We start from the raw sequence: 12,109 nt of genomic DNA on the forward strand, positions 1-12,109 counted from the left end.
ATAATAATAATAATAATAATAAAAAGGAGAGAAAAGGATAGTGAATTGTGGTAGGGATTGGTAATTTTAAATATCGTAGTTAGGCAAGGCCTCTTTCAGGTGTCATTTTGTCTAAATACTTGGAGGGGAGAGAAGGAGGAAGTTACAAGGAATATCTAGCAGTACAGGCAGAAGACATAGCACATGCATAGGCCCCGAAGGAAGCATGTTTGGTGTTTATGGAAAACAACAAAGAGGCCAGCATGACTGAGGGGAGTCCTAGTAGTGGAGGTCAGAGATTTAGTAGGAATTCACAAAGACATTGTAAGGATTTCAGTTTTCTCTATGTGGAATGGGAAGCCATCAGAGGGGCTTTTTTTGTTTGTTTTTGTTTGTTTGTTTGTTTGTTTGACACGGAATTTCGCTCTTGTTGCCCAGGCTGGAGTGCAATGGCATGATCTCAGCTCACAGCAACCTCTGCCTCCCAGGTTCAAGCAATTCTCCTGCCTCAGCCTCTTGAGTAGCTGGGATTACAGGTATGCGCCACCACGCCTGGTTGTGGCTCATGCCTGTAATCCCAGCACTTTGGGAGGCCGAGGCAGGCACATCATGAGGTCAGGAGTTCAAGACCAGCCTGGCCAACATGGTGAAACCCTGTCTCTACTGAAAATACAAAAATTAGCATGGCATGGTGGCACGCGCCTGTAATCCCAGTTACTCCAGAGGCTGAGGTAGGAGAATCACTTGACTCCGGGAGGCGGAGATTGCAGTGAGCAGAGATCGCGCCACTGCACTCCAGCCTGGGCGACAGAGCAAGACTTCGTCTAAAAAAAAAAAACCATAGTTGGAGACCGGGCACATGGCTCACACCTGTCATCCTCGCACTTTGGGCGGCTGAGGTGGTATTACTTGAAGCTAGGAGTTCGAGACCAGTCTGGGCAACAGAGTGAGACCTTGTCTCTACAAAAAATTAAAAAACAGGCTGGGCGAGGTGGCTCACTCGTGTAATCCCAGCATTTCAGGAGGCCAAAGCGGGCAGATCACCTGAGGTCAGAAGTTCAAGACCAACCTGGCTAACATGGTGAAACCCTGTCTCTACTAAAAATACAAAAATTAGCTGGGCCTGGTGGTGGGCACCTGTAATCCCAGCTACTTGGGAGGCTGAGGCAGGAGAATCGCTTGAACCCTGGAGGCAGAGGTTGCAGTGAGTTGAGATCATGCCGTTACACTCCAGCCTGGGTGACAAGAGTGAAACTCTGTCTGAAAAAAAAAAAAAGAAATTTAAAAACAAATTAGCCAGACATAGTGGTGCATGCCAGTAGTCCCAGCTACTTGGGAGGCTGAGGTGAGAGGATCACTTGAGCTCTGGAGTTTGAGGTTGCAGTGAGCAGTGAGCTGTGATCTTGCCACTGTACTTCAGCCAGAGCAAGAGACCTTGCCTCAAAAAAAAAAAAAAAAAAAAAGGTGGGGGGTGGGGCTGGGGGCAGTGATTCATGCCTGTAATCACAGAACTTTGGGAGGCCAAGGTGGGTGGATCACCTGAGGTCAGGAGTTTGAGACCAGCCTGACCAACATAGTGAAACCTTGTCTCTACTAAAAATACAAAATTAGCCAGGCCTGGTGGTGCATGCCTGTAATCCCAGCTACTTGGGAGGCTGAGGCAGGAGAATTGCTTGAACCTGGGAGGTGGTGATTGCAGTGAGCCGAGATTGTGCCATTGAACTCCAGCCTGGGCAATAAGAGGGAAACTTCAACTCAAAAAAAGAAAGAAAAAAGCCATGAGGTTGGGTGAGAGCTCTAAGAGCAAATATAATCATAGAAGAGAAGAGACCCATAGACTAAGCTCTGGGACACTAGAACACCTGCAAATGCACGTTTTGCAGAGGCACATGCACAGAAAAAGAAAGAGATCAGTATCTGTAAAGGGAAGCCTGGAGTAAGTATTTAGAAAAAATATGATAGGTAATTTCTGAAAGGGAGGATAAAAGTTCAGTACAACTTTGGTCACAAAGATTGGGAATGAGTTTTGTCCAGGCTGGAAGTGATGTGGGGTCCACAGTAAGAGAGAAGTGCTTGTAAATGGTGGTTAACAAATAAGAGTCTTGGCAAATACAGTGGGACCAGGGAGATGAACCTGGAAGTTTCCTCAGAGTTTAGGGCAGAGACTTGAGGTTGGTAGGAAGCAGAGCTCAGTGGAATTTGTAAAAAGTAAAATAGAGGTTCCTCTTCAAAGACTTTCCTCCTCGTCTAATTAGGAATAAATAATAACTTCTCTTTTTTTTTTTTTTTTTTTGAGACAGAGTCTCACTCTGTCGTCCAGGCTGGAGTGCAGTGGTGCGATCTCGGCTCACTGCAAGCTCCACCTCCTGGGTTCCCACCATTCCCCTGCCTCAGCCTCTTGAGTAGCTGGGACTACAGGTGCCTGCCACCACGCCTGGCTAATTTTTTGTATTTTTAATAGAGAAGGTGTTTCACCGTGTTAGCCAGGATGGTCTCGATCTCCTGACCTCGTGATCCGCCCACCTCGGCCTCCCAAAGTGCTGGGATTACAGGCATGAGCCACCGCGCCCGGCCAACTTCTTTTAAAAGCAAAATTTATTCAAAGACCTGTGCTAACATTCTTAAATATCTGCTAGCCATAATAAAAAAAATCAATGTACCTTATGTTTTTAGCTCCCACAATTTAGTCTAAATATTTGCCCTGGCATGCTTATACTGGTCCAAGCAAGCATTAGGTCATAACCTGTTTCTCTTCCTTATTTAAAAGTGTTTTTACCTTTCTCAACATTCCACAAGTTACTTCCTCCTTCCCTTGTTCCCCTCTACCTTTGCCTCTTTTAAAAAGTTCTAAGTTACTAGCCAATCGAAACAAACAAAAAATATAAGGTCCTGTTCCAGCCAGTGGAAACCGGACACAGCAGTGGGGTAGACGCGTTAGGTCATAAATGACCCTGTCTCCTTTGTTCGGTGTACTCTCCTGGCAAAACTGCTGGTGAGTGTACCCTTTCTGCAAAAAGTAAAAATGGCCTTACTAAATAAATTAAATTTATGTTCAAGTGCTATTTATTTACAGCACCAAAAAACAAATATTTCAAACAAATTGGAGAACTGAGTGGAAGACAGATTCAGGATTGCCTTGAAAGGCAGAACTATTTGTGAAATGTGTAGGGCCGAAAAGAAAGAATCACCTGCTTTAGCAAGATATTATATATATATATATATAATATATATACATATATATACATATGTGTATATATATATATATATATATATTTTTTTTTTTTTTTGAGACGGAGTTTTGCTCTTGTCGCCCAGGCTGGAGTGCAACGGTGCAATCTCAGCTCACTGCAACCTCCGCCTCCCAGGTTCAAGCGATTCTCCTGCCTCGGCCTCCTGAGTAGCTGGGATTACTGGCACTCACAGGCACCCACAACCATGCCTGGGTAATTTTTGTATTTTTAGTAGAGACAAGGTTTCACCATGTTGGCCAGGCTGGTCTCGAACTCCTGACCTCTGGTGGTCCGCCAGTCTTGGCATCCCAAAGTGCTGGGATTACTGCATGAGCCACCGCACCAGGCCTGGTTGTGTGTGTGTGTGTGTGTTTTTTTTTTTTTTTGCAGAGGTGGTAGGGGTGGAATGGAAGCTTAGTGAGGGATTTAGGGAGGGCAGAAACTGGTGTTCAGTGAGGAGCTCTGACAAGGCAGAGCTGATTTGGTGGGAGATGGAAGCAAGTCAAAACATGCCTGAAAAAGCGAGAAGCCGCAGGTTAGAAAGGCTGCATCTTGGCCGGGCGCTGTGGCTCATGCCTGTAATCCCAGCACTTTGGGAGGCCGAGGCAGGCGGATCACGAGGTCAGGAGATCGAGACCATCCTGGCTAACACGGTGAAACCCCGTCTCTACTAAAAATACAAAAAATTAGCCGGGCGTGGTGGTGGGCGCCTGTAGTCCCAGCCACTCAGGAGGCTGAGGCAGGAGAATGGCGTGAACCCGGGAGGCAGAGCTTGCAGTGAGCCGAGATCAGGCCAGTGCACTCCAGCCTCGGCGACACAGCGAGACTCCGTCTCAAAAAAAAAAAAAAAAAAAAGAAAGGCTGCATCTTAGGGAGGTCAGAATACAGCTCCGAGAGCAGGGCGCAGAGACTCACGCCTGCAATCCCAGCACTTTGGGAGGGCGAGGAGGTTGGATCCGATGAGGTCAGCAGTTCGGACCAGCCTTGACCAATATGTTGGAAACCCCGTCTCTACTAAAAATACAAAAATTAACCAGGGGTAGTATTGCACGCCTGTAATCCCACCTACTAGGGAGGCTGAGGCAGGACAATTGCTTGAACCCAGGGGGTGGAGGTTGCAGTGAGCAGAGATCTCGCCACTGCACTCCAGCCTGGGCAACAGAACGAGACTCCGTCTCAAAAAAAAAAAAAAAAAAAAAAAAAAAAAAAGCGCGATAGGCGATTACTGGTCAGTGGTCAATATAGGTCAAGGGAAGAGACAGGAGAGAGCTTTCTAAGGTTGTGGGCCTTTTTATTTTTTATTTTTTTGAGGCGTAGTCTCGCTGTGTCGCCCAGGCTGGAGTGCAATGGTGCGATCTAGGCTCACTGCAATCTCCGCCTCCTGGGTTCAACCAATTCTCCTGCCTCAGCCTCCCCAGTCGCTGGGATTACAGGCGCCCGCCCTCACGTCTGGCTAATTTTTTGTATTTTTAGTAGAGACGGGGTTTCACCATGTTCGCCTGGCTAGTCTTTTTTTTTTTTTTTTTTTTTTTTAGACGGAGTCTCACTCTGTCACCCAGGCTAGAGTGCACTCTAGCTGCAACCTCAGCTCAGCTGCAACCTCTGCCTCCTGGATTCAAGTGATTCTCCTACCTCAGCCTCTCGAGTAGCTGGGACTACAGGTGCCCGCCACCCCGCCCGGCTAATTTCTGTATTTTTAGTAGAGACGGGGTTTCACCATATTGGCCAGGCTGGTCTCGAACTCCTGACTTTGTGATCCGCCCGCCTCAGCCTCCCAAAGTGCTGGGATTATAGGCGTGAGCCACCGCGCCCGGCCTCCAGGCTAGTCTTGAACTCTTGACCTCAAGTGATCCGTCCGCCTGGGCCTTCCAAAGTGCTGGGATTACAGGCGTGAGCCACCGCGCCCGGCCAGGTTGTGGGTTTTAATGAGACCATCTCACTGCCTACCGTTTCCTTTTTCCGTCCGAACAGAAGGGGCCTGAGCAGTGAACTGACAGTGGCGACGCCCAGTAAGGCGGGATGGGGGAGTTTACGAGCCTGGGTGACGCCCCGTTCCGCGTCCTGGCCCCGCCCCTCCCGGCAGAGCCCCTTGGCGCGTGACACAGGCCCCGCCCTTGCCGTACGCCATCAGCCGGCGCCGCGCCGCCGGGTGTTACTTTGCCCCGCCGGCGGGGCTGTCAGCCTCCTGTCACCGCCTGTTCCGGCTATGGTCCCGTCCGGTGTTCTGTAAGTTGGCAACCTAGGCTCCTGACGCGACCCTGGTCCTGATGGCGGCGGCGACGGCCGCGGCAGCCCTGGCGGCGGCCGATCCCCCTCCCGCAATGCCGCAGGCGGCAGGGGCCGGAGGGCCCACAACCCGCAGAGACTTCTACTGGCTGCGCTCCTTTCTGGCCGGAGGTGGGTCCATGCCACGAAGAGCCAGCCGCGCTCTGAGTGGCGGGGGCAGGACTGTGGGCAAGTGGGATGCAAGCGGCCTCTATGACATTCCTGGACTCTGGCTGCTTCAATGTTCTGTTAGATGTCTGCCCTGACCTGCTGTAACCTCTTTCTAGTAATCACTTGACTAATGACAGCCAGGTTATGGGGAGTGGGACCTTTGGCACTCCGGCAGAGGCTGGGGAGGTGGAAGGTCTGAATCAGGCACCCATTCTTCAGGGCTGGATAACAGGGAAAAGAGGAGGAACCCCTACAGAGACCCTGGGGTTTTAGTGAGACATGCTGGGCACTCCTTTCTTTTATAAAAACCGTGAGTGACCCAGTGTAGACTTGGATTTTGCTGTTTGCTTAAAGGAAAACAAATATTGGAGATCAGCTTTTTAATGACGACTGGAAAATTGTGCAAAACTGTCTACAGCCAAAACTGGTTCCAGTGATTCTAGTAAACTGTGACACAGTACTTGACAAGCCCTATTATTGATGTGACTTTGGGATCAAAAAGTTCATATTGTCTCTTAGGAATTTCCTGGGCCTTCAAGCTCCACCCTTCCTTAATTACTTCTCTGGGTTGTCATTACTTAATTATTTAAGATTCAAAAATTTAAAAATTCCACATTGAGGTTGTGTGCAGTGGCTCACTGCTGTAGTCCCAGTTACTAGGGAAGCTGAGGCAGGAAGACTGCTTGAGCCCAGGAGATCGAGGCTCTAGTAAGCCATGATCACACCACTGCCCTCCAGCCTGAGCTACAGAGAGAGACCCTCTCCTAAAAGAAGAAAAAAACAAAAACAAACAAACAAAAAACAATAAAAATTCACTGGGCAGGGTGGCTCACGCCTGTAATCCCAGCACTTTGGGAGACTGAGGTGGGCAGATCACTTGAAGTCAGGAGTTTGAGCCCAGCCTGGCCAAGATGGTGAAACCCTGTCTCTACGAAAACTACAAAAATTTGTCAGGCGTGGTGGCACTCGCCTGTAATCCCAGCTACTCAGGACGCTAAGGCAGGAGAATCGCCTAAATCACTGCGGAGGTTGCAGTGAGCCGAGATCCTGCCATTGCACTCCAGTCTGGGTGACAGAGACACTCCATCTCAAAAACAAAATAAAATAAAACAAAAAAAACCTCACATTATGAGGATTTGTAGAAAGATAATATCTGAAGACTGCAGCAGTATTAAGTTTTTTTTGTTGTTGTTGTTGTTGTTTTGAGACAGAGTCTCACTCCCTCACCCAGGCTGGAGTGCAGTGGCGTGATCTTGGCTCACTGCAACCTCTGCTTCCTGGGTTCAAGTGATTCTGCTGACCCAGCTTCCCAAGTAGCTGGGATTACAGGGGAATGCCACCATGCCTGGCTAATTTTTTTTTCTTTTTCTTTTTCTTTTTTGAGATGGAGTCTCACTCTGTCGGCCAGGCTGGAGAGCAGCGGCACGATCTCTGCTCACTGCAACCTCCGTATCCGGGTTCAAGTGATTTACCTGCTTCTGCCTCCCAAGTAGCTGGGATTACAGGCGTGCACCACCATGCCCAGTTAATTTTTTTTTTTTTTTGAGATGGAGTCTCACTATGTAGCCCAGGCTGGAGTGCAGTGGCGCGATCTCGGCTCACTGCAACCTCTGCCGCCTGGTTCAAGCGATTCTCCTGCCTCAACCTCCTGAGTAGCTGGGATTACAGGTGCTCGCCACCATGCCTGGCTAATTTATTTATTTATTTATTTTTGAGACGGTGTCTTACTCTGTCACCCAGGCTGGAGTGCATTAGTGCCATTTCAGCTCACTGCAACCTTTGCCTCCTGGGTTCAAGAGATTCTCCTGCCTCAGCTTCCTGAGTAGCTAGGACTATAGGTGTGTGCCACCACACCCAGCTAATTTTGTATTTTTAGTAGAGATGAAGTTTCACCATGTTGGCCAGGATGGTCTCGATCTCTCTTTTTTTTTTTTTTTTTTTTTTTTTTTGAGATGGAGTTTCTGTTGCCCAGGCTGGAGTGCAGTGGCGTGCTCTCGGCTCACTGCAATCTCCGCCTCCCGGGTTCACGCCATTCTCCTGCCTCAGCCTCCCGAGTAGCTGGGACTACAGGTGCCCGCCACCACGCCCAGCTAATTTTTTGTATTTTTAGTAGAGACGGGGTTTCACCATATTAGCCAGGGTGGTCTCGATCTCCTGACCTCGTGATCCGCCCGCCTTGGCCTCCCATAGTGCTGGGATTACAGGCGTGAGCCACCACGCCTGGCCTGGTCTTGATATTTTGACCTCGTGATCCACCCACCTCGGCCTCCCAGAGTGGTGGGATTACAGGCGTGAGCCACTGCGCCTAGCCCTGATTTTTATATTTTTAGCAGAGACAGGGTTTTACCATGTTGGCCAGGCTGGTCTCGAACCCGTGGCCTCAAGCAATCTGCTCACCTCTGCCTCCCAAAGTGCTGGGATTAAAGGCATGAGCCACCAATCCAGGCCTTGGGATTTAATTATTTTGTTCTTCTGCTGATAAAATGACATTTAGGCTAGGTGAGGTGTCTCACACCTGTAATCCCAGCACTTCAGGAGGCTCAGGTGGGCAGATCACCTGAGGTCAAGAGTTCAAGACCATCCCGGCCAACATGGCGAAATCCCATCTCTACTAAAAATACAAAAAAACTAGCCAGGCTTGGTGGCACGCACCTGTAGTCCCAGCTACTTGGGAAGCTGAGGCATGAGAATCGCTTCAACCTGGGTGGTGGAGGTTGTTGTGAGACAAGATCGCTTCACTGCACTCCAGCCTGGGCAACAGAGCCAGATTCCGTGAAAGCGGGGAAAAAAAGAGCTATCGTTGTTGGCTAAGTTAAATGCACTTTGACAAACATGTTGTGTAATGACCACCACAGTCAAGATATAGAGTAGTTCCAAAATATTTCCACTTTTATTTTTTTTTGAGACATTCTCGCTTTGTTGCCTAGGCTGGAGTGCAGTGGCCCGATTATCACTGCAACCTCCGCCTCCCGTGTTCAAGTGATCCTCCTGTCTCAGCTTCCAGAGTAGCTGGGACTACAGGTGGGTGCCACCACTTCTGGCTAATTTTGTTTTTTGTTTTTTGGTTTTTTTTGAGAAGGAATCTCACTCTGTTGCCTAGGCTAGAGTGCAGTGGTGCAATCTTGGCTCACTACAACCTCCAGCTCCCAGGTTCAAGTGATTCTCCTGCCTCAGCCTCCCGAGTAGCTGGGACTATAGGCATGTGTCACCACACCTGGCTAATTTTTTGTATTTTTAGTAGAGACGGGGTTTCACCGTGTTAGCAAGGATGGTCTTGATCTCCTGACCTTAAGTGATCCACCTGCCTTGGCCTCCCAATGTGTTAGAATTACAGGCATGAGCCACTGTGCCCGGCTTTATTTCCACTTTTCTTTGACATTCCTCTCCTCTCATCTGCAACCCCTGTCAACCACTGATCTGTTTTTCTATCTCTGTAGTCTTGACTTTTCCGGAATGTTATATAAATCGAGTCATACAGTATGTAGCCTTTTGAGTTTGACTTCCATCACTTACCTTAATGCATTTAAGATTCATTCACATTGCACGTATAAGTAATGTATTTCCTTCTTTTCTTTTTTCTTTTTTTTTTTTCTTTTTTGAGACAGAGTCTCTCTCTGTTGTCCAGGCTGGAGTGCAGCAGCATGATCTCAGCTCACTGCAACTTCCGGCTCCCGAGTTCAAGCGATTTTACCGCCTCAACCTCCTGATTAGCTGGGACTACAGGTGTGCGCCATCACGCCCAGCTAATTTTTGTATTTTTAGTAGAGACGGGTTTCACTATGTTGGCCAGACTGGTCTCCAATTCCTGACCTCAAGTGATCTGCCCACCTCGGCGTCCCAAAGTGTTAAGATTACAGGCATGACCCACTGCACCAGTCCTCATTGTGTTTATTTTTTATTTATTGAGATGGAGTCTTGCTTTGTCACCCAGGGTGGGTGCAGTGGCACCATCTCTGCTCACTGAAACATCCGCTTCTTGGGTTCAAGCGATTCTGCCACCTCAGACTCCAGAGTAGTTGGGATTACAGGTGTGATGCTTGGCTAGTTTTTGTACTGTTAGTAGAGATGGGGTTTTGCCATGTTGGCCAGGCTGGTCTTGAACTGAGCTCAAGTGATCCTCCTGCCTCAGCCTGCCAAAGTGCTGGGATTACAGGCATTAACCACCACAGCCGGCCGGTTTTTTTTTTTTTTTTTTTTTTTTAATTGATCATTCTTGGGTGTTTCTTGCAGAGGGGGATTTGGCAGGGTCACAGGACAACAGTGGAGGGAAGGTCAGCAGACAAACAAGTGAACAAAGTTCTCTGGTTTTCCTAGGCAGAGGACCCTGCGGCCTTCCGCAGTGTTTGTGTCCCTGGGTACTTGAGATTAGGGAGTGGTGATGACTCTTAACGAGCACGCTGCCTTCAAGCATCTGTTTAACAAAGCACATCTTGCACCGCCCTTAATCCATTCAACCCTGAGTGGATACAGCACATGTTTCAGAGAGCACAGGGTTGGGGGTAAGGTCACAGATCAACAGGAAGAATTTTTCTTAGTACAGAACAAAATGAAAAGTCTCCCATGTCTACCTCTTTCTACACAGACATGGCAACCATCCGATTTCCCAATCTTTTCCCCACCTTTCTCCCCTTTCTATTCCACAAAACCGCCATTGTCTTCATGGCCCGTTCTCAATGAGCTGTTGGGTACACCTCCCGGAGGGGGCGGCTGGCCGGGCAGAGGGGCTCCTCACTTCCCAGTAGGGGCGGCCGGGCAGAGGCGCCCCTCACCTCCCGGACGGGGCGGCTGGCCGGGCGGGGTGCTGACCCCTCCACCTCCCTCCCGGACAGGGCGGCTGGCCGGGCGGGGGGCTGACCCCCCCACCTCCCTCCCAGACGGGGCGGCTGGCCGGGCGGGGGGCTGACCCCCCCCACCTCCCTCCCGGACGGGGCGGCTGGCTGGCCGGGCAGAGGGGCTCCTCACTTCCCAGTAGGGGCTGCCGGGCAGAGGCGCCCCTCACTTCCCCGACGGGGCGGCTGGCCGGGCGGGGGGCTGACCCCCCCACCTCCCTCCCGGACGGTGCGGCTGGCTGGGCGGTGGGCTGACCCCCCCACCTCCCTCCCGGACGGGGCGGCTGGCCGGGCAGAGGGGCTCCTCACTTCCCAGTAGGGGCGGCCGGGCAGAGGCGCCCCTCACCTCCCGGACGGGGCGGCTGAGCCGGCCGGTTTTAATTAGAAACTGTCAAAGTATTTCTAAAGTGTCTATTCCATTTTGTATCCCCACTGCCTTGTTGGCACTTGATATTAAATGTGAGTATGTGTGTGTCTGTGTGTTCCTTTTTTTTTGGAGACGGAGTCTCACTTTGTCACCAGGCTGGAGTGCAGTGGCGCGATCTCGGTTCACTGCAACCTCTGCCTCCCAAGTTCAAGTGATTCTCCTGCCTCAGCCTCCCGAGTAGCTGGGACTGCAGGCACGTGCCACCATGCCGGCTAATTTTTTGTATTTTTAGTGGAGACGGGGTTTCACCATGTTAGCCAGGATGGTCTCGATCTCCTGACCTTGCGATCTGCCCACCTCAACGTCCCAAAATGCTGGGATTACAGATGTGAGGCACCATGCCTGGCCCTTCACCTGGCTAATTTTTGTTTTTTTGTTTTTTTTTTTTTTTTGAGACAGAGTTTTGCTCTTGTTGCCCAGGCTGGAGTGTAATGGTGCGATGGTGAATCACTGCAACCTCTGCCTCCTGGATTCAAGCAGTTCTCCTGCCTCAGCCTCCCGTGTAGCTGGGATTACAGGCATGTGCCACCAGGCCTAGCTAATTTTTGTATTTTTAGTAGAGATAGTGTTTCTCCATGTTGGTCAGGCTGGTTTCGAACTTCTGACCTCAGGTGATCTGCCTGCCTCGGACTCCCAAAGTGCTGGGATTACAGGTGTGGGCCACTGCGCCTGGCCTAATTTTTGTATTTTTAGTAGAGACGGGGTTTCACCAAGTTGGCCAGGCTGGTCTTGAAATCCTGACCTCAAGTGATCCTCCCACCTAGGCCTCCCAAGGTGCTGGGATTATAGGCATGAGCCATTGTGCCCGGGTGAATTGTTTATTTACAGATTGTCTATCTAATATTTTTTGAACATGGATGACTGGTGGTAACTAAAACTGCAGAAAGTGAAATTGCAGATAAGGGGGGACTATCGTAGTGTGAAAGCAAGTTAAGATACTATTAAATAGGCTGGGTGCGGTGGCTCATGCCTGTAATCCCAGTACTTTGGGAGGTAGAGGTGGGTGGATGACGAGATCAGGAGTTCAAGAACAGTCTGGCCAACATGGTGAAACCCTCTCTCTACTAAAGATTTAAAAAAAAAAAAAAGATTAGCTGGGCGAGGTGGTGGGTTCCTGTAATCCCACCTACTTGGGAGGCTGGGGCAGGAGAATCGCTTGAACCTGGGAGGTGAAGGTTGTAGTGAGCCCAGATCGCACCATTGCACTC

At 49.8% G+C, this 12,109-nt stretch overlaps 1 protein-coding gene across 3 annotated transcripts in view; it reads left to right on the forward strand.

The window, feature by feature from the left end:
* The first annotated feature begins 5,308 nt into the window (after positions 1-5,308).
* Positions 5,309-12,109, forward strand: part of SLC25A16 (solute carrier family 25 member 16) — a 54,817-nt gene continuing 48,016 nt past the window's right edge. The window contains exon 1 of one of the 3 annotated variants that reach the window (XM_004049500.5): positions 5,309-5,606. In XM_004049500.5, coding sequence (XP_004049548.1) covers positions 5,477-5,606 — 130 coding nt within the window. In that variant the 5' untranslated portion in view covers positions 5,309-5,476. The remainder of the gene's footprint in view (positions 5,607-12,109) is intronic. The other 2 variants (XM_019035512.3, XM_004049501.4) reach the window with 2 other exon arrangements.

The sequence above is a fragment of the Gorilla gorilla genome, chromosome 8 (assembly GCF_029281585.2).
Source record: "Gorilla gorilla gorilla isolate KB3781 chromosome 8, NHGRI_mGorGor1-v2.1_pri, whole genome shotgun sequence".
NCBI lineage: Eukaryota > Metazoa > Chordata > Mammalia > Primates > Hominidae > Gorilla > Gorilla gorilla.